Genomic DNA, 22,835 nt, shown 5'->3' on the forward strand with positions numbered 1-22,835 from the left:
TGACGCTAGCAGCATAGCAACCGGAATAGTCTTGGAGGTAGGTATGGTAGTCGAAGATGGGGCTTAGCAGCGAAGAAAAAAATGTGACTACCATCACATTAACGTAATGGAGTTGGATGCGGTTGTAAAAGGAGTCAATTTGGCACTGAAGTGGAGGCTACGTGAGATTTAAATCAAGACAGACTCAGTCACAGTGGAGGGATAGATGAACTCAATGCTGACGGGTGAGAAGAGAATACGCACTAAAGGGGCAGCAGAGCTCATTGTGAAACGGCGCCTTGGGATCCTAAGGGAGTTAATAGACAAATTCAGCGTAAAGGTGAGCGTTACCCAAGTGCCGTCAGGAGTGAACAAAAGCGGACGCTCTAACCAGAGTAAAGAAAAGTTGGCTAAGAGTGCCGGAAGAGGAAGAGAAGGTTGAAGTGTGCGCCGCAGGGTCCCTATACACGAAAGAGTTGCACGGAGCACCACCTGGCTGTTGATAGGTCATTGTTCTTAGCAAGAAAAGTTGACCCGAATATAACTAGAGAAGAAATCCGGCGGGCGGTGAGAGCATGTGACCGATGTCAATCGAGAGATCCCGCTCTTACACCACATGTAACAGGGGAACTCAACATAGAAGAGAAATGCAGGAAGTTGGTGGTCGACGTAACCCACTATCGACGGGGCATGTACTTATCAATGATTGACTGTGGCCTAGGACGCTTCGCCGTCTGGCGGGAGCTGAAGATGGAGACGGGAGAGGAAATTGCACGGGTGATGAATGAGATATTTCTGGAACGGGGTGCAGTGGATGAAGTCCTGATGGATAACAACACCCCATTTCGGTCAAGAGCACTGAAAGAAATGCTGTACAAGTGGAGCATAAGACGCTTCTTCGGGCTGCGTAACGGCCGAGCGGAAACGGAATAGTAGAACGACACCATCGCTAATACCGCCCATGGAGGCAGTCTTTTGGTATGATATGTCCTCTAGGCCAGCTCAAGACGAATACTCGGTGCCACAAAAAGCTTAATTTCAATATGAATGGGGGCATCCCAGGGTAGCGGCGGTGCTACCGGCCAATGCTGAAGAAGGTGCTGTCTTAGTACAGGTGGGGGGGGGGGAGTGGGCAAAGCCGAAAGTTAGTAAATACACATCACAGTGGACGAGGAGGATCGTGACGAAGTAAATTCACGGAACAACATCTCTGTCGAGAGAGTGCAGCGACATATACTGGATCTTCGTCATGTGGGAGGAAGCGAGGAAGAGAGTCACGACGCGGTAGTGAATAGGGGAGCAACACCTCGACGAACGCAGCGTGAGAGACGTCCTCCGATATAGCTGCAGGAGTACGCAGTAGGAGACGAAGACGACGAAAAATAGGTTGAACTCGAGATCAAGGGACGGTGTGGTTTGAATGTGGTGAATGTGATACGGGTACGGGTCGGCACCCTGGCACGAATGGGGCCGTTGGCTGGTGTGCTGGGCTAGTGTGTATGTGAGTGTGATGAGGGAGGTGAGAGTGATAGAGGCGCAGTAGATGAAAAATGTAAATAGAACTTTGCTAACGTAGGATTAGGTGGCGATTCGAGTGAAAAAGAAACTAGAGACGAGTGTCGTATTAAACGAAGAAGAACCAGGAACTAAAGCGGACAAGGTAAGTGATACGTCGCTCCGTTATAACAGTAAATAATAGTAATGTAGATTGTGATAGAGGCTTAAACTGATGCCCACAACAAATAATGCAAATGCAATTGCTGAATATGCCAAATGACTTGGACCATGAGACTAGAGAGATACAAATATTACAGAACCTACCAAAAAATTACTGATGTAACAACACCTTTAGTGAGTCAAGTGCCCAACAAACGTACAATTAAATTTAGATTTGTGTGATTCACCACGGTATTGGATCACGAGTGTTGGAGTAACAACTCGAAGCGCAGCGATACTGAAATAATTACAGCTCTGGGCGGGATTCGAACCCGGAACGCCGTAGTGGCAGGCGGGAACTCGAACCACTACGTCACGAGGTTGTGTGTGTGTGAAATGTATCCTTGGAGACAAAAATGCTTCTTTCTGGTGTATTCTAAGTTGAACCAGATCAAATCTGATTAAGCTTGTGTTATGGCATTCTTTTACTCTCACCAGTCCCAACATGGCTTTTCTTTTGTTCATCAGATACAGCTTCTCATTCTAAGTAATTTAAACCCCATATACACCCACCGCAATTTACCTATAAAGCTTACAGTGATTTTTTTTAATGTGTATTTTGGGGGGAAGCAAGGTTTGATAGATTAGTTTGGTAGATTTAAATTAGGTTTTGTTAGGTTAAGTTAGGATTGGAGATTGTTAAAGAAAATTGAGAAAAATGGGAGATAAGCCAGTTGTTGTTTACTGACGACACTGCGCTTGTAGCGGGATCAGAGGAGGGATTAAGGAAGTTAGTGACGGAGTTTGGAAAGGTGTGCGGAAGAAGGAAATTGAAGATAAATGTGGGTAAAAGTAAGGTGATGAGATTTACAAAGGGAGAATAAGGTGACAATTTGGAAGTATAAAGGGAGAGAGACTGGAGAAAGTGGATAGCTTTAGATACTTGGGTGCGAATGTGGCGGGAAAGGGGGGGGACTGGAGGTGGAGGTAGAATATAGATTGAGAGAAGCAGGTAAATGTCTTGGGGGCTAAAAAATGTAATGAGAAATAAATATTTGGGAATGGATGCTGAGAAGATATTGTATGGAGTGATTATGCCGACAACACTGCATGGGGCAGGTACATGGAACATAAGAGAGGAAGATTTTAACTGTGTTTGAGATTAAATGCCTGAGAAGTATGGTAAAGTGAGAAACGAGGTGAGGAGAGCAGGGGTGGAAAGAGAATTGGGAGATAGGGTTGATGAAAGAGTATTGGGATAGTTTGGACACATGGAAAGAATGAAGAAAGATTAGTAAAAGAGGTGTGGAAGGCAGAGGTGGAAGGAATGGACATGAAGGAGCGACCAGGAATGAGATGAATGGGTGGAGTAAAAGGGGCATTGGGTAAAGAGGGGAATGTCTGTTGAGGAAGGAAGACAGAAGATAGGGGTGAGAGGATAATGGTTGTGTATGGATGATGTTGTAATCCATGGAAGGGAGTGGGTGAAGGATGAGGGAGTATGCATTAATGATATTTTGACGCAGTCTGAAGGGATTTCTCCCCGTCCTCTCTTTTTCTGCATGAGGACGCGGAGCAGGTGGGTCACCGATTAAACGAAGCGGCCTTGCTGTGAGTGAGCTGTGTCTTGCTACATTGCTTCTGACCCAGGGCAGTGGGCCAGGTGCAGGGATGACCCGTCATCCAGGAAGAGTCAAGAAAAGAGAGAGGGGTGGTGAATGGGAGTGGAGTATGTGGGGATGAAATGGGGGAGTGGGTTTATGCCTTGGACTTGGCTAACTTTCTTGTAAGGGGGGGGGGCGTTGGTATATGTATGTTAGTTTCGTTAGGTTGGGCTAGGTGATGGTACGTGGCTCGCCATGACCCTTTGGGGGAAGCAAGGTTAGTTTGGTTAGGTTAAGTAGATTAGTTTCATTAGGTTGGGTTAGTTGTGATGCGTGGGTCGCCATGTTGATTACTGTTGGTGTTTGTAAACACTAGCTAGTACGAGACCGGCCGCAAAGTGTGCTAGCGCGCGCAGGGATAAACTCCAGTATCCTGTGATCAACGAGCAGCAGGAAAAAGGTGTTAAAAAGAAAACTGAACTTGGTGCTGCAACATTGCTTGTGTGAACCCTATTTAAACAACTGGTTGCGGTGTCCATATACAATAGTGTGTCACATGCAATTGATAAAGTGTGTCAGTTCACCGATGAAAAGGCAGTTACGTAGGATTGACTGATCTTTTATTCTTTGTATTATAATAATAATTATAGGTAAACAGTGAAAAGGGTATAGTTCCTACAATTACTTGAATTGTTTACTGGCCAGTTCGGGCCATCGTCGACTCTGCCTATCGGCTGCTTGAGAATCCATCTTTTGTTTTGATAAATGCGGAGGTCATAGAAATTAAAATATGATAAATTCGTCTACTGTAACTCTATCCTAACTGTGGTAGGCGACTTGGTCGAGTAGATGGGCCAAGTTGGCGATGGGATGAATTGACCCTTGAATTGTATTTGCAATTATTATTTCGAACTGTGTGTTCTTGTCATTATGATTACCTGCACTTCATGTAATATTATTTGCCAAACAAACTTATTACTATTATTATTAATTTAAAGAGTTACTGTACTGTAAACCAACCAATACGTTGCCCCAGCCTCAGGTTTTGCAAACCGTAATTTGAGCACTAAGTAACAGGCTAGAAATATGAACAAATACAGAATGTTGGTGTAATTTTTCTAATGAAAACTCAAAGAAAATTAGCAATTTACCATAGAGAGATGGGACTTATTCTGCACTGGGGGCCAATTAAGTTAATCAAGATTTAGCAAATGTGAAAATCAGAGATGCTGCTAATTTTCTTCCCATAGAAGCGATGAACTTGATTGTTTGGGTAACTGCATTACTCCACACATCCCACTGTATCAATAAACAGGATCTTGTCATTTTCAGGCTAAGGTGTCTTGATTTTTATATTGAGAAAGCATCGCAGTAGAAGTGATCTTGCTGATCTATTCTTTGAATCTCAAAGCATTGGTTCCTCTGTATTTTGATGAAAACCACCCCTGCCATTGCCCTATTAACAGTAAAGTTTCCAAATCTTGTCCCTGATAATGACTTAAACATAATTGAATGAATGGCATTTTCTACAGAACAGAAATTAATATTCAGAGTGACACTAGTGTTTGAAAACCTTCCTAACCTACATACCCAACCTAACCATACCATAGAAAAAAATAGATCTTTTAAATGCAAAAGAGGAAATGAAAAATATGTCTATATCATAGTGGAATGGAACCAGTAGTTAAATGTGGTTGTAGTGCAATACTATATTCTTTGCTTCATGAGCCTATGATTTTATATTGGCTGCTGACATAGATATTTTTACACAAAATTTTGGTATGATTTAAACATACCTAGTTAATTTTCCTTTTTCTATGCAATGATATAGAAAATGTTGCTGGTCAGGGTTAGGCTTGTGATGGTAGTTTGGGTTTCTCTCTTTCTCATTTATGCTTCAAATAAATCTTCTAATTTTACAAGGAAACTTTATATTAACAATTCACAAGACGTGAGTAGTAATGGCACGGTTTAATTTTTAGATTAGTAAAATTGGTCTGTCATAACTGAGAATGCATGTCATTTTTGTCAGCCTTTGAGGGGTGAAAGGCAATAATTAACCTACCCACCCTAACCTAGGACATAGTGTATTGTGGAAAATGGAGAACCATATGAAAACAGTGTATTCCAACTGTGGACAGATGATGATGATGATATGGTTTAACATCACCCTCCCCCCCCCCTCACATCAGGAGGCTAGGATGGTGCCCCTCACAGAGGGCTTTGTTACTTTGTAGCGTGAAATTTAATGAACCATACCCTTGGTTCAACTTCGCCGGAGGGAGGATTTGAACCGCCCTCACCTCGACCTTCGCCACAAGTAGCGACGCCCTAACCTGCTGAGCCAGCAAGCTTCCAGACCAGTGATTTATATAATTGGTTGGCTTTCTCAGAGGATATTGCAGAATACTATAGGGCTGTATAATTCAGTGAAACTGAATACAAGAATTAATAGATCACTATGTACAATTTATGAGTTTTGTTTTAGGTGTTGTCAGACATTTATGTTTGTCTGAGGGAACACTCCCATTGTCACAGATTCAAGGTTGCTTATTCTGCTACTCATTATGGACTACAAATAGGAAAATCCATTAAGTTATGTGTATGCTGTCTTCTTTTTGAATACAATTATGCCTATATGTGTATCATGAGCCATGAATGGGGTATATAAGGATGCTGGTGTCAACTTCCTGATAATATTTATTTTGTGGCTGAATGACCCCCCGTATTGTATGCAAGTGGCAGTTGCCAACAAGTCTATTGAAATAAACACCATGTGAGGACAGAGACCTTATTAATATGACGTTTCACTTGTTACACCTTTTTCAAGTATATAGTCATAATACACATGACTGAGATTAAATAAAAACTGGGGGTATGGGGGGAGGGAGAGAGAGAAAGGGAGGTCGTGGGAGGGAGATCACTGAATATTAGGAAATGTTAAGGAGAAGGTGGACCAAATGTGGGAACAGGAAAGGTTAAAGATGAGATGGAACAATTGACTGGGTAAAGGACATCAGCTGACAACCAAGGAACAAAAGGAAGAAGAAAACAAGAAGGGTGAGGAATTGTCTATTGAGGGTGGACAATGACTTTGAGAGGAAAAAAGGGGATTTTAGAGGGCAACTAGGGATAGCTTAAGATTTTGTTGGCAATGGTTATTAAGGGAATTAGGTTAGGTGAACAAAACAGGTCATGTTCAATATCTCACCCCACCTAATTCCTTTAATACACATTGCCAACAAAATTTTAAGATAACCCTAGTTGCCCTCCAAAATCCCCTTTTTTCCTCTTAAAGTTGTTGTCCATCCTCAGTAGATAATTGCTCACCCTTCTTATTTCCTTCCTTTTGTTCCTTGGTTGTGAGCTAATGTCATCAGCCAATTGTTCCATCCTGTCCTTAACTGGATCACATGAAGAATTGTCACCCCAAAATGCCCACATGAAGAATCATCACCCCATGATATCCCATCTGAAGAATTGTCACCCCAGTATGCTGAATATCAGCAGTGGAATAAAGATTAGGTTAGGTTAGGTTGAATGAGGGTTATGCTTATTGCTATCAACTTATACAACCGAAGAATCATAAACCCAAGATGGCCCACATGAAAAATTATCATCCTGTTGAAGTCTGGGGTGACGATTCTTCATGTGATCCCCTTAACCTTTCCTGTTCCCAGATATTTAGTCTACCTTCTTAACCTTTCCTAATATTTCAACCTCCCTCCCTCATTCCCCCTGTTCTTTTTATTTAATCTCAGTCATGTGTATTATGACTAAGTACTTGAAAAAGCTGTAACAAGTGAAACATATTAATAAAGCCTCTGTCAAGACATAGTGTTTATTTTGATAGACCCTGTATTCAGTGAACAGGCTTGCTAATTTTTTCTGTGTGAAAGAGAATGAGTACAGTATAACAGTAGTAACTTTATATTTTGTAATGCACATACTGTGATTCATCATCAAACATCAGGCAACTTGATGTGTGTGTGAATATTTGACTTGTATTGAAGAGGTTAATAAGTAACCATTCAGAGGGGGACTATGTCATGACACATAGATAAGATGAAACAATCCCACTGTTGGAGAAAGTAAACGGATGAAGAATAGAATTCACTGTATATTTCAACCACTCTGTGGTCCTCTTCAGCAGATAGTTACATGGTGTACGAGTAAGAGTTATATAGTCGATACAAAGGGAACATGAGAAGGTGGCTCAAGTAACTTTGCCTTGTTAATGACTGCTGTCTTCCAGGCAATCTACATTGGGTAAATTTTTTTTTATTGTTAATATTGTTAAACAGTCTGATAACCATTGTCCTTTTGATGTATTATAATTTGGGTAATTTTTTGTTAATGATGACTCAATGATCTTCCTCTGGAAATTGCACTTAGAATTATAGATGATTTCTGCTTTCTCCCAATTTATGCGATGGTTTTTCATTGTATGTAGAAATACGGTAGAATTTTCTTGTGTATATTTCACAGAGTTCTTATGTTCTTTAATTCTTGTTTTGAGATCTTCCCGTTTGACCCTAATAAACTAGTTCACAATCTCTACAAGGTATTTTGTAGACTTCTTGGCTGTCATCTATCTTAGCTCTATACTGAAAGGCTGTTGGGATAGTTGAACACGACATTTATTTTATCATTACATACTTTTGAAATGTCTTGTATTGTGTTATTAAAAGGTAGAGTGATACATTTCTTATCCCAAACAAATTTACTATTAGTGTTAGGAGTAATTTTGTAAAAACTCATTTTAGCTTTGCTAAGCACTTTTGATAGGAAACAATTTGGATAACCTATTTTTGTAAATTGTGAATGTATTGTGGCTAATTCAGTTTCTAAAAAAGGTTGCCTGCAGATCCTGAGTGCTCTAAGAAATAGGCCAGAATCTACACTGTATTTAACCCTTTAGCGGGCACACCTAGAAATACTTGAGGTATCAAAAATTACTCTTAGGGTCATAAACTAGATGCATTTCTAAGACACTTTTACTCATGAACATTTTTTGATTTGAGGCATTGATTGCATGCAATGTTCTGTCAATAAAGTATCCCGTGCGGGCTAACCGCCCGGCTCACGGGAAACCATGTTAGTCCCGTCCGGGATATTGTGCCCGGTCTACGGAGAACCATATATATCCCGTCCGGGCTACTTCGCCCGGTATGGGGTATAAATAATTTACCATATAATTCTGTTTATAGTTTGTTAATATAATATATTATTTACAATCAATAAATTCTTCTATATTTCTTAAAAAATAATGCTTGTTTGAAATAAAACACAAGGGGAAATTCAATGTTTTTTCTTATAAAAAGTGCAAAAATATATGATTTTACATTCCAACACATGGAAAATCAAACAGAGGACATCAGTGGATGGGAGACGGGCTCAGGGAGAGGCGGCAGAAGTTGAGGGCTGCTGCTCACCTCTGGCGGGAGGGTTGTGGAACAAGATGAAGCAGTTGCGGTCTTCCGAGAGGCAGAGCGCGATCTGGCAGACATTGCACATCCACCTGGAGCGGTGGATTGTGACCTTGGTGGAGCAGTGCTTGCAAGTCTGCCGGTTACTGACGAAGATGGGCATGTGTTGCTTTGTGTTGTCATAGCGCTGCTGGTCACTGGGGAGTTGGGCCCTTTGCCCCCGACGTGGAATGGACATTGGCTGGTCAGGTGATGCCCTCGTAATCCTGGACACCGTGGTCTTCTGGCAGCGGGCAATGCGGCTGATATCAAGCCTGAACTGCTTTAGGGTCATTGGATCCTCTCCGATGGCCTGACAGTCCCGCTTGTAGAAGATCCAGGCATTGCAGACACAGAGGTCTAGGGCATACCCGAAGAGCCTCATGTACCACCTCCTGGCTCGCATGGGGGTCTTGTAGAGGTGGGTGAGCATGTCGGACTTGTCAATGCCTCCCATCTTCCCGTTGTACTGCTTGATGACGTTGGGGCAGGGCACCTCCACCTTCTTCTTGGTGTTACGGTCGTACCTCCTCACTTTGCCAACGGGCTCGACACCGACGTCAGACGACAGGACCGTGACGTTCTTGTTGTCCTTCCATCGCAGGGCAAGGATCCCGTTAATGGAGCAATAGTCATATTGGCCTCGAGGAGTCGTCTTCTTGTCCAGCTCCTTGGTAGACATCAGAGGAGCACGCCCAACACGGTTGACCCTCGCCGTCCCCACGAATCGGCAGCCCACCTTGTCCTTCAGATACTCCACGAGCTCGATGCTGGTGAAGTAGTTGTCAGCATATATAGCTGACTGAGAAGGTTTCTTCAGGGTCTTGGCCAACACAAGAACGGTCTTGGTGGAAACAAGCAGTTGTGACTCCTCCTGGGAGAGCTGAGTGTGGTGGCTGCTGAAGGTAGTCTCTCCCTGGTACATGAGGATATCATGGATGAAGCCATCATTGCTTGCCCGGCAGAACAGCTTAAATCCCCACTTGTCCGGCTTTGTCTGGATATACTGTCTCAGGGTCCCAGCTCTGGTGCCCTTGTAGGACACCATGACTTCATCGATGGACTGTGTTGGGGTTGCTTTCACCTGCAGGAACTGCCTGTTCAGGAAAGCAAAGAGGGGACGAACTTTGAAGAAGCGGTCAGTGGTGCCAGGAAGGTTCTCATTGTTGTTGAAGTGTAGAAGGGATCTGATCAGCCGGAACCGTTTAGAGGACATTCCGTCAGCCACCTGCACCACCCTTGTGTATGTTCCCCAGTAGTCCTCAATTGAAGGCAAGATGCAGACCCCCATGTACAGCAAGATGCCGATGAACACCATGAGTTCATGCATGTCTGTCTGGAAGGTGGTGTTGACGTTCTTCTGCCGGGCATAGAGGTTTGTTTGGTATACAATATCCTCCAGGAGGGCTGTGGGGAACATGTCCTGGAAATACTCAAAGGGCGACCTAAGAGCATCAGGGGCAGGGTGGGTAAAGTCAGGCAGTGGAGGGTAGCTGATGTCCGCTTTCTTCCATGTCCTTTGTGGCACATCTTTCTTGCCTCTCTTAGCCTTCTTGGGAGCCGGTCCAGTTGCTTCCTCTTCATCCTCACTGTCAGTGGTGTCCTCCTCTGGCATTGGCTGTGGCCTGACCCTGGTGACAGCGCCTGTGGACAACAAAGATGCTAAGTATCGACAATTAAGGTAGTACAAAGTTAATTAAATAGTCTGAGTGAATGCAGAGCATTGAGGAGACAAGTATGGACAACTAAGGTAAGTACAATGGTAAGTAAATAGTCTGAGTGAATGTGCAGCCTTGAGAAGATAAATATGAACAACTAAGGTAAGTACAATGGTACGTAAATAGTCTGAGTGAATGTGCAGCCTTGAGGAGGTAAGTATAAACAATTAAGGTAATTACAATGTGGTAAGTAAATAATCATAGATAAGTTATGTAAGCAGAATAAACATGGTAATAATGGAAAGAGAAAATACATGCCTATCACATTACAACACTTGTCCCTTTAAAAATGACGCAAAAAAAAAAAAAAAAAAAAACATAACAAAAACACTGGGGCCTTTTAAATCACATGGCTTGTCCCTTTAAAAATGACACCAAAATAAACACTGGGGCCCTTTAAATCACATGACTTGTCCCTTTAAAGCTTACACCAAAACAAACACTGAGGCCCTTTAAATCACATGACTTGACCCTTTAAAAATAAGAACAAAACAAACACTGAGGCCCTATAAATCAAATGACTAGACTTGTACCTTTGAAAATGGCAGCAAAACGGTCACTGCAGCCATTTAAAGGCCACCCATATGAATGACTCACAGCAAAACATGAGTCTGTTTCGTCTTTCTCTTCAAGTCTGTGGCTCACAAATTAAATGCCAATGACATCACAACACTTGGCCCTTTAAACATGGCACCAAAACAAACACTCCTGCTCTTTAAAACATTAGCTTCGTTGCTTACCTGAGGTTGAGGGAGTTAGATCATCAGGGAGGTTGAGGAGGAAGTCAGGGTCAGGGTCGCAGTCAAAGACATCATCCAGGGCATCATCCTCCACCTCCATGTCACTGTCGGAACAGTTGGGAGGAATCAGGTATTTGGAGAGGGTCTCCTTTTCCCTCTGAGCCTGCTGCCTACGAGTAAACCTCCTAGCATCAGAGTAGAATGTCGAAGGCTGAAATGAGGAAGCATGATAGGGCCATATTTAACTAAAAACACAAAATAATGCACCATAATCTTCACTATAAGTAAATATATTGCAGGTAATCACAGAAAACATCCGTATTTTCAGGCAATATGCCACATGGGTCTCACACACAAACCAGATAAATGTTCCACATCACCATAAGTTTGTTTCATCATGAATAAATCACCAAACATTTCGTTAAATAAGATACCCATAGCGGGCCGAAAGTCCCGCATGGGACTAATATGGTTCCCCGTAGACCGGGCATAGTATCCCATACGGGACTAACATGGTTTCCCGTGAACCGGTCATAAGTCCCGCGCGGGACACCCTCTTATTTCACCATCATTTTTCACCAATTTCTTTTCACATTTTACACTTGACACCCATATCACATTGGAACATATTTATCTGGCTATGTGCTATTAGATTTCTATACACCTACCTTCATTATTGCGGGTGTGGGAGGCGTGTGTGTTGAAGTAACTCGAAGTAGATTTGCCTGGTACAGCGTCTAGACAGAGACTGCATGCTTCTGTCCACGCATCTCAAGCTCCCGCATGGGTTAGCGTGATCTGATTGGTGCAGAACAATAGCCAAGGAGTTCCCTCATTAGCTGAAACCAACCCAAGCCGTCTACGTTATCAACGTATTGCAATACGTTTCGTAAAAAACGTAGTATTAAGTATCCCGGAATGGCTACTTGCCCGCTAAAGGGTTAATTTTGTCTTGGTGATGGCTGAAAAAATATAGATAGCTTCCTGTATGTGTAGGTTTTCTGTGTGTAGATGGCCTGGAAGACAGCAATCATTACCAAGGCAGTTACTTGAGCCACCTTCTCATGTTCCCTTTGTATTGACTATATAACTCTTACTTGTACACCATGTAACTATCTGCTAAAGAGGATCACAGAGAGTGGTTGAAATATACAGTTAATTCTATTCTTCGTCTGTTTACTTTCTCTGACAGTGGGATTTTTTCATCAGGTAACCATTCATAGATGCTGACCTAGTTAAACCATATTAGGAAGGAATTGTATAAGAATTTATTTCATCAGCTGTTATTGTGAGATCAATAAGTATTTGCATTTGATGATCATGCCAAATGGACAGTGAAGCTGCCCATTTTCAAAACCTACTAGCCTCCTCTTCTCCATCAGGAGGTGTAGCCCTTAGACGCTGACATTCAATCTCAGGACTGGGCTCAAGATCTCTCTGCTAGCTTCAGCTCTATTTTGTATACACTAGAGAACTGACAGTTGGTGACTGCTCCCCTTACCCAGCCCCTTTTAGGTGGTGATATGGAAACAATTCCACACTAATACAACACAGACAACAGTCTGAAGTTTCTTCTCAGAGAAATCTATGGGAGGGCCCAAGGACTGTTGCCAGCCACCATGGGGCTGTAGGTTTTCCACTCTGAAACTTAAGGCAACAATTGGTTATTTTCAGTTATCATGTATGTTTCCATTGATATAAGTTTATATTACAGGAAAGCCTGCATGCTGTACATAAAGCTGGCTGTGTTCCATGAAAAGTAGCTGTTGAGCTAATGGTTAATATGAGAACCTTTAGGAATATTTTGGCATTACTTCTGGTTTTAACAACTGGATTGTGTGTGAGTATAGAATATGCACAAAGACAATGTCTATATTAATATTACTGTCACTGGGGCAGAGATTTGGAGTTTAAGAAAGGCAGAGAGGAAAAGTTTGAATGTGTTTGAGATGAAGTGTCTGAGAACTATAGTGGGGTCACAAGGTTGGATAGAGTGAGAAACAAAGAGGAGAACTGGGGTGGAAAAAGAGATGACAGATAGGGGAGATGAAAAAGTATTGGGATGGCTTGGACACATGGAAAGAATGAGTGAAGAAATATTAGTAAAAGAGGTGTGGAAGGAGTGAACTTGAGGAGACAACTGAAGATGAGGTGGATGGATGGGGTGAAAGGGATGTTGAACAAGAAGAGAGAAGGTAGAATATAGGGTTGAGTGGAGAATGGCTGTGTATAGATGATACTGTGATGCAAGAAAGGGACAGAGTGGGGGATGGGGGGTTAGGAACTGGTTATATTCAAATTATATTTTGATACAGTCTGAAGGGATTTCTCCCCACCTATTTTTCTGATTGAGGGGATGGAGATGGGGGGTCGCTAATAAAGTGAAGCAGCCTTGCTGTGGATGTGCTGTGTCTTGCTGCATTGCTTCTGACACAGAGCAGTGGGCAGGATACAGGGATGACCCGTCGTCTATGAGGAGCTAAGATGAGAGGAGGAAAGGGATGGGAGTGGAAGGGATGGGAATGGGTAATATGCCTTTTGACTTGGCTACCTCCCTGGTTAGGGGCAGAAAGCCTTTGGTATATAGATAGACTGTCATTATCATTAGATTTGAAGTTTTTCCCTTTTTATGCGTCATTTATTATTGTACCTATATCCAATATTTTACAGTATTGATAAAGATGATTTTTCATGGTAAATATAGGTATATACATTATCTACACACCTGTATGAACTCAAATGAATAAGATCTTTACTCCTTTACAGCATAATACAGTTCATGAAGCCTTTATAAAGAGTAAAAGTCACACTAACAACTGGGCAGTGTTAGTGGATACTTCACGTTTTTGGTTCAATTATCGCCATGTTGCCAATGTGCTTTCCATGTACCGTTCTGTTAAGCGTCTCGGAATTCCAGACAGGTTAGTCTTTACTTTTGTTCAATTAAGTTTAACCCTGTTGTTTAAGTCCCTAGTGAATGTATTAATGCCTTCCATAATGAGAAGTACCATTCTTTTTCTTGTGGTTGCTGCCAGTTTAGTTTTCCCTCTTTGTGGTACCTTTTGGTAGTGAAGGGTTAATAGTTATCTAAAAAAAAAAAAAAAATCTATACCTGATGGAACATATCCTTTCATTCAGGCTGCGGCCAATCTATTTGATTAATTTTTGTGCTATTCACAATTTCTTTAGACTCGCTGCTACCTCTTACCATCTCCTCTCCTTGCCTGACAGACATTCACTTTGTGCTTAAGCCCCCCTTCATCCCCTCAATCCATCCTATTACTGGTCTTCTCCTGAAATTCACTTCATCCACCTCTGCCTTCCACATTTTTGATGATGTAAGCAAGTTTTGTTTTTCTAAATTTCATATGTCTAGGGACCATTTTCTTTTCAAGGATGAATCTGTATAAATTTATTTCACCTCCTTTGTTCTTTTGAATGTGATAATCAATGCAACATATTTTGGATTAAGGCAAAACAATTGTACATCAAAGCCTATACAGTAAAACTTTGCTGTGCTCATCATGTTGGATAATGGGGACAGTTTTGAATTACTGCTTTTTTTCAATTTTGTTGTCCCGAATTGTAAATTTGTTGTAGGATTTCTTTCAAGTTTTACAACAAAAGTCCCTTACCATCCAGTTTTAATTGGCATAAGTTGGCTTTTATGTGCAATATTATTCCTAGATATCCCAGTTTTGCTGTGGTGGGATACAGTAATTATTCATCAGTAAACTCAGAATACAGTTTCTTTTGATTAAGTAAACAAATAAACATTTTATCCATTTTTAAGTGGCAGAAATAGAATACAATTTTTTTATATTGTTTTTCAGTCAGATCATCTTGATGGTTGCAGATGATATGGCTTGCAACCCCCGCAACCCCCGCCCTGCAACTGTCTTTAACAATGCATACCAGCACATCAATGTGTATGGTGAAGATGTTGAAGTTGATTACAGAGGGTATGAGGTAAGAAAAACTGGTGGTTCTAGAATAGTTGTAGGGGAAATTATAGGAATAGCCTAAGTAAACAGACATGAGGACAATGTATATATATTATTTTTTCCTATATGTAATGTAGTAATTGTAGATTTGTATGAATTTAATGAGGTATGAAGCATTGTGGATTTAGGAGTGTTTAGAAATTGACAAAAGTAATTGATAAGATATAAACTTGTAGTAAGATATGTGAGAAGCTTTTGGCAAAGAGTAAGGATGTCTTAGGTTTTCATGGATTTGGGGAATATGACAGGATTATAAGAGGCACAATTACATATGTTGCAGATGTTTGGGATAAGAGAAAGTCTTTTGAGGGCAGTCAGAAGTAGAGCTTATTTGAGGGTTGGGAATGGAGAGAGTGAGAGGCTTGTGGTGAGGGTGAGGCAGTGCCCGAGTTGTGTAATGTCACGAGGGTTGTTCAATGCACATATAGATAGTGTGGTGAGGGATGCAAGGGTGCTAGGCAGGGTATCAATTTGGTGAATGAAAGTGGGATGTGAGCCAGTTGCTTGTGGATATGCTGTGCTAGTTGAGCAGGCATGTGTTTTGAAATCACTTCACTGGCCTAAACCATGCTAAGATAAAAAATGTGAATCTCATATTAAAGTAATCAAGCATTAAGTAAAAAATGTGTTAGTAGATTTTCTGTATGGTACAGAGACTTGGAGTTTCAAAGAGGTAGAGAGAAAGAGCCTAAAGATAAACTATTTACATAGTATGGTATTCATTACAAGAATGTAAAGTCAAAAATGTGGAGGTAGATAGACAGCTGGCAAATAAGGTTGATCAAAGAGTGATAAGATGGTTTGGACATTGAAAAAAATGAGTGAAGAAAGACGAGTAAAAAAGTGTTGAAAGGAGAAGCAGATGGAAGGAACTTAAGAGGAAGACCAAGAATGAGATGAAGGGATGGGGTGAAGGAGACATTGGATGTAAGAGGATTGTTGAACAAGGAAGAGAGAATGCAAAAGATAGGAATGGATGGAGAATGGTTTAAATGGGTGAGGAAATGATGCAGCCCATAAGGATGGCTTTCTTGTTTGCTCCATAAATTTCTTGAATGGTTGGTGAGGTGAATTGCCATATTACAAAACAGTGGCATTAAATCAGGGACAACAAATAGGTTTTGGATGGGTGTAGAATGGTTGTGTACTTTGACTTAGCCACCATCCTTATAATGGAAAAAAAGGCCTTTTAGTATACAGGTATATACTACTTGTCCTAACCATACACAGACAACAGCACAATTTTTCTTGACGAGATAAACACCATATGAGGACGGAGCCTTTATTTGTACGACGTTTCGCTTATTACAGCTTTTTCAAGTACAAGTTGAGATACAAATGCTTGAGATTAAATAAGGGGAAAGGAGGGAACGGGGAGAGAAAAGGTGGGAGAAGGAAGAGGAGGAGGAGGAGGAGGAGAAGGGGGGGGGATTGGGCACTGGGAAAGGATGAGAATGCAGGCCCAAACGTCCGTGGGCGAAATGTCCACAAAGGGTGGTTTAAATATTTAATATTTTGCTGGCCATGGGTATTAGGGGAATAATGTGAGGAGATATGTTAAACATGCCCCTGTTTTGTTCAATAGTGTTCGTTCCTTGAATGATTGCTGCTTCTAAACACTTCCTGCGGATTTTGTCTGGTTCCCGTATCAGCAGCTCTGCATTCTTCCAGTCCATAAGATGGTTTTCCTTGTTTCTATGTGTCACACATGCATTGGTGGTGACATCATGCCTGACGTCGTAACGGTGTTCACGTATTCGTGTATTCAGGTCGCGTGACGTTTCTCCGATGTAAACTTTATCACATCCTGAACACGGAATACGATAAACACCGGCTTTGGTGCACCAAAGCCGGTGTTTATCGTATTCCGTGTTCAGGATGTGATAAAGTTTACATCGGAGAAACGTCACGCGACCTGAATACACGAATACGTGAACACCGTTACGACGTCAGGCATGATGTCACCACCAATGCATGTGTGACACATAGAAACAAGGAAAACCATCTTATGGACTGGAAGAATGCAGAGCTGCTGATACGGGAACCAGACAAAATCCGCAGGAAGTGTTTAGAAGCAGCAATCATTCAAGGAACGAACACTATTGAACAAAACAGGGGCATGTTTAACATATCTCCTCACATTATTCCCCTAATACCCATGGCCAGCAAAATATTAAATATTTAAACCACCCTTTGTGGACATTTCGCCCACGGACGTTTGGGCCTGCATTCTCATCCTTTCCCAGTGCCCAATCCCCCCCCCCCTTCTCCTCCTCCTCCTCCTCCTCTTCCTTCTCCCACCTTTTCTCTCCCCGTTCCCTCCTTTCCCCTTATTTAATCTCAAGCATTTGTATCTCAACTTGTACTTGAAAAAGCTGTAATAAGCGAAACGTCATACAAATAAAGGCTCCGTCCTCATATAGTGTTTATCTCGTCAATCTTGTTGGCAAACTGCCACTTTTAAGCACAATTTTTCTTCCATGGGAGATTTAGAAATTTGTATTTTTAGCTGTCAGATGTGTCATTGTTTTTCTTTCTTTTCTCCCATTTAGAATAAAAATGGAAGTAGGCCTTGAAATTATAAATGGTAGTTGTTGTTGTTGTTGTCGTTCCCTAGACTGTCTGTCCGAGCAGTCCCATCTCCCCAAGGAATGCCACAGCCGAAACTGGGTTTTCCCACAAATCCTTTATAGAGTGTATGTTGTGTTGTTTGCATGCATGATTGTGTATAATGCTGTCTTCCATTATGTGTTGTATGGTATGGGGTGAAGTGTTACATCCTGGGCAGCTGTTCACAATGTGGTCATCCAGCCTCTTCTGGTAGCTTAGAAGTGCTGGGTGGTGGCCGCACCACAGTCTGGCCAGGTGGACCCTGTCCTTTCGTGGGAGAGAGGATTCAGAAGGGTGGATATCAGGGGGTCTGGCATGCAGCAGTGTGTTGTCTTTCAGTGTGTTAATGGAGCGGTGAGTGATATGATTATGAATATGTTTCCGGAGGCTGGTATTTGGTGGTTGTGGAGGAAGAGAAGAGAGTATCTGTGTGTGATACAGGTCTTTGGGTGTTGTTTTAATGTTTCTTGGTGTGTGTGGGTGTTCTGCTATGTAGTGTAGCGGGTGTGATGTGTTTGTGGTGGCTGCAGCAAGTGTTTGTGTGCCTCTCATTATAAATGGTAGAATTTGTTCCCTTGTTTAATCAATAACTCCATCTATTGTACTGGTACACTACATCCTTTCTGTAGCAGCGAAGGTTGCCGAACAGATGAATATATTTTTAAGAAGTTGCCACCAGTCGGTATCACTTTCCTTTCTTCTTGTATTAATTTTTATTTCTGTCCAAATTATCCTTCAATGCTTTCAAATTCATTATCACAAAAGTAGTTAGTGGAAGACAAGAATAGATAAATAATTCTTGTACTGCAGGTTACAGTGGAGAATTTTGTACGATTGCTGACTGGTCGTTTGGCACCAAGTACCCCACGGTCCAAAAGGCTCCTCACTGATGATGGCTCAAACATCCTCATTTATATGACTGGTCATGGTGGGGATGGATTTCTCAAGTTCCAGGATTCAGAGGAAATCACCAATGTGGAACTTGCTGATGCTTTTGAACAGATGTGGCAGAAGAGGAGGTAAGTTATTGTACCACTTCTTCAATAAGATATTAATTATGTAATTGCTGGAAGTTGTGTAACTGCTCTCTAGAAGATATAGATGTCCACTGCCCAAAGACAAAACTCCCACCTTTCTTTCTACTGAGTTCAGCTTTGCAGACTGGCACTCAATCCCCAGTCTGTGCTCAGGATCATGACTAAGAGATAAAGGGTCCTGCATGTAGTTGTTGCTGGCTCACTAGATGTTGTAAAGGTTTAACATAGGGGACTCTGAGGCTGCCATTTAGTTCAAGCAGGAATCTCATACAGTGACTGCTGGCTTTGATGGCCCTATCCTAGATATGCAGATTTAACAATTTATGAACCTCTATTGCCTTTGATCAGGTTCTTGCCTGCCATGACGGCAATCTCTTTGTAAGAGGTTCCTCCTGTAGTGTTTCCATTTGTGTATCATAGGTACTGGACTAATATTGGTAAATGATGAACTTGCAAGATGGTTATGGGGGAGAAATATCATACAGCTTGTCTTAAAATCCCCTAACATCCTCTTGGGGCACTTGGACAATGTCCCTGTGTCTGGGTAATGGGGGGTGGGGGTTTATGTGGCTGATTAAAAGCATACACCCATCTTACTGGAGAATCACTGCAAAATGACATGCAGTCACTACTTTAGGAACTGTTTGGGGTACCCCTGCAGACCAGAGCCACACATTCATCTATGTTAGAGTAAAATCAGAGATGCTTTTTTACACTGCAGTCCCTCCTTTATGCTGTCCCATTGAACTCATTCAACAAAGGATTAGAAAGGCAGAGCATGCCGACAGAAGACCTTTTGGTCCATATCTAGGTCGGATGCGAAAAAAAATTATAATAATAATAAAATAATAAATAAAAACTATAATAATGTAAATAACAAATAAAATACATAAATAAATGCATAGGTATAGTTGAATAATAAACAAACAGGTAAATAGTAAATAATAATAAATTGACATATAACTAATAATAAATGAAAATCAAACAGACAAATGATAACAAAACAAAATAAATTATAATCATTACAGCCTCTTGCTTAGGTGTTTATCTAAATGATTCTTAAAGCTTCGAACTGAACTGCATTGCACTACCTGTGCAGGAAGTTTATTCCATTCATTAACTACACGGTTGGCAAAGTTGTTTCTGCCTACTTCCAAATTGAATCTATTTCCGGACAGTTTGAGACCATTGTTTCTTGTCTGATTCTCATTCAATGTGAGAATTTTGTCACTTTTGATGTTGTCAATTCCCTTTAAAATCTTAAAGACCTGTATCAAGTCACCTCTGACTCTACGCTTTTTTAGGGAAAGCAGATTCGTATGTTTTAGTTGATTTTTGTATGATTTATTTTTGATATTTGGAATCAGTTTTGTGGCTCGCCGTTGCACTTTTTCTAGTCTGTCAATGTCTTTAATGAGATTCGATGACCATACGGAAACAGCATATTCCAAATGTGGACGAACTAACGATTTTTATAGCTTGTTAATGAGTGATGGACTTTTGAAATCAAAAGATCACGCAATCAGTCCTAGAATCTTATTTGCTTTCTCAGAGGCTGAAATACACTGCTTGGATGATTTGAGGTCATTACTGATAATTACGCCAAGATCTTTTTCACTATCCACTTTTGTTAACGAATTTCCAAATAACTTGTAATCGTACTTACTGTTATTTTTACCTATGTGCATTACCTTGGATTTACTTGTGTTAAATTTCATTAGCCACTTTTCAGACCATTGCTGTAATTTATCTAAATCTTCTTGAATATTTAATTGGTTTAAGTGATCATTTGCCATTCCACACAGTTTTGTATCATCAGCAAATTTGGAAATAGTAGATTTTAGTCCATGGTCTATATCATTTATGTATACTATGAATAGAAGTGGCCCGAGAATGGAACCCTGAGGAACTCCAATTGTAACATTTTTTCCATCTAGAAGTTTTTCCATTCTTGACCACTTCTCTGATTCTACCTCTTCCTTCCCTGAGCTCACCTGTGGTGCATGGTGAGAGGGGACGAGGGATTCCCCAGTCTGTATTTTTCTCTTGAAAAACATCAAGGCAATGCTAAAACATAAATTACATGAATTTTAAGCAAAGTCAGGATTTTCTTATTGTGGTGATGTAGAAACTGTATGAGGAGAAATGGTAGGTTGAAGTCATGATATATTTTCTAAATGGATACTGAGTCAGCCATTGCCATTCATGAGAGTTACATCCCCTCTACTTGCAAGTGGGTTAAGGACATCAGGATACATATGTTAAAATAGTTAAGCTAGACTGATCTTTTTTTTTTCTGTAAATGTTAGACATTGTAAAAATTATCTGTGCCAACTTTTATGGAAATCAATTGAAAAATGAAAAAAAAAGTAGTTTTATGTCATATTTTTTTTATATCTTTAGTAATATTTTTTATAAAGATTATCTTGTGAATTTATTACTCTGTGTCTAAAAGTTACATCATACTGGATTTTTCTTTGTGAATACCCAAATTTCATAGGAAAAATATGGCTAAAAGCTATATTTTTACCTTGAGAGACATAATTCGACTAGACAGTTTAGATAAAAGGATAAGTATTGTATTAAAAAATATATAGAGAAAAAAATTCGGAGTTATAAACATTAATGTGGCAAAAATACTATTACCAAGATATTGAGCCACAAAGAACAAAATTTTTCACCCTCTGTATGAAAAAACTATTAGCAATATAGATAAAAAATGCATAAATACTGATTCATGTTGGGGTTTTGTTTCACCAGGGATGACCCACATCCCAACATTCAACACAGTCCCAAGTTACATAATGATCCACAAAAAAAGAGTCAACAACAACACCTGAGCAATATACCATGAATTGTTACTTCGTGTTTCTTGCTTTCAGATCTCACTGTCAGTATGTGTTGACAGAAGTATGATATACCCTTCAAATTTTTTTATATGAATAAGAAAAACATCAAATGTAAATGTCAAATAGAAAGCTTGTCTTATGTGTCCCTTTAAATATGGACATCACCCACTTGAGATACATTTTTAGAAAATTGATTAGAAATATTAAATGATGCTGTATGACACTCTTACTTCACCAGTATGTTGTGCATACTTCAAATTATTTTTCCACAAATTTTCACAAAATTGTCAAAATTGTAATTTTTGGCATACCAACATCCTTGAGTCATTCAGTGATTCACCCAGATGTTGCCTGATGGATAAAAACAACTACACTATATAATAGAACAGGGTTTTCAGTGGAAAATATAGTTTGGTTCTGGTGAAGTTAGTACAGGACAGTGTTCACAACTCGTAATATGAACACATGTAGGGCTTGAATGTGCACAGGACCTAATCTTGTACATTTGTTGCCACCCAAGCACTTCTTTTTATGCCAGCTGAAACAGTATCACAAATGGCCTCTTAATGCCAAGCACTGTGATTTCATTCATACCACATTGTTTCCCCACAGATGTGAACTATCATTTGTGCACCATGTTCAACTGTTCCCTTTTATTTCCAGCAATATAACTTTGTTCTTAAGCTTAAGCTCTAGGATGCTGCTGCTTGGGACCATGCTATGGTTTTGTTTTTTGAAACTCTGCCTGTGAATTACTCATTTCATTTTGAGGCCTGAATAGTGTAGTGGTTGCATTTGAATAATTTCTGAAATTGTTAACTGTTGCAGGTACAATGAGATCCTCTTCATCATAGATACTTGTCAAGCAGCATCGATGTATGAGCATTTCTACTCCCCCAACATTCTTGCTGTGGCATCCAGTTTAGTAGGAGAGGATTCACTCTCGGTAAGTTTTCTTCCTTATGTATATGTAGGCATAGAGAAAGTCCACAATTCAACTTACCTGAGGGTTGTTCTTCCTTCTCGTTGTTGCAGGACAAAGCAACATCACTTTTAACTACTCTCTCATTCACTAATGATACCTGTCTAATCCTATTACTTAGGCCTATCTATCAATTATCTTACCTCTACATCAGTGCTTCTCAAACTATCTGATGTGGCAGACTGGCA

The 22,835-nt window shown here is 40.7% G+C and overlaps 1 protein-coding gene across 9 annotated transcripts in view; it reads left to right on the forward strand.

Moving 5' to 3' along the window:
• The first annotated feature begins 1,505 nt into the window (after window positions 1–1,505).
• LOC143041782 (putative GPI-anchor transamidase) overlaps window positions 1,506–22,835 on the forward strand; it is a 48,666-nt gene continuing 27,336 nt past the window's right edge. Inside the window, exons 1-6 of one of the 9 annotated variants that reach the window (XM_076172437.1) lie at window positions 1,506–1,639; window positions 12,880–13,005; window positions 13,932–14,086; window positions 14,999–15,134; window positions 18,590–18,798; window positions 22,494–22,611. In XM_076172437.1, the coding sequence (XP_076028552.1) occupies window positions 12,940–13,005; window positions 13,932–14,086; window positions 14,999–15,134; window positions 18,590–18,798; window positions 22,494–22,611 (684 nt within the window). In that variant the 5' untranslated portion in view covers window positions 1,506–1,639; window positions 12,880–12,939. Of the gene's footprint in view, window positions 1,640–3,495; window positions 3,517–3,562; window positions 3,890–3,944; window positions 4,068–12,879; window positions 13,006–13,931; window positions 14,087–14,998; window positions 15,135–18,589; window positions 18,799–22,493; window positions 22,612–22,835 lie in introns of those variants that run through there. The other 8 variants (XM_076172587.1, XM_076172292.1, XM_076213861.1 and 5 more) reach the window with 8 other exon arrangements.

This window comes from Oratosquilla oratoria, chromosome 1 (genome assembly GCF_046742065.1).
Source record: "Oratosquilla oratoria isolate Oo_2021 chromosome 1, ASM4674206v1, whole genome shotgun sequence".
NCBI lineage: Eukaryota > Metazoa > Arthropoda > Malacostraca > Stomatopoda > Squillidae > Oratosquilla > Oratosquilla oratoria.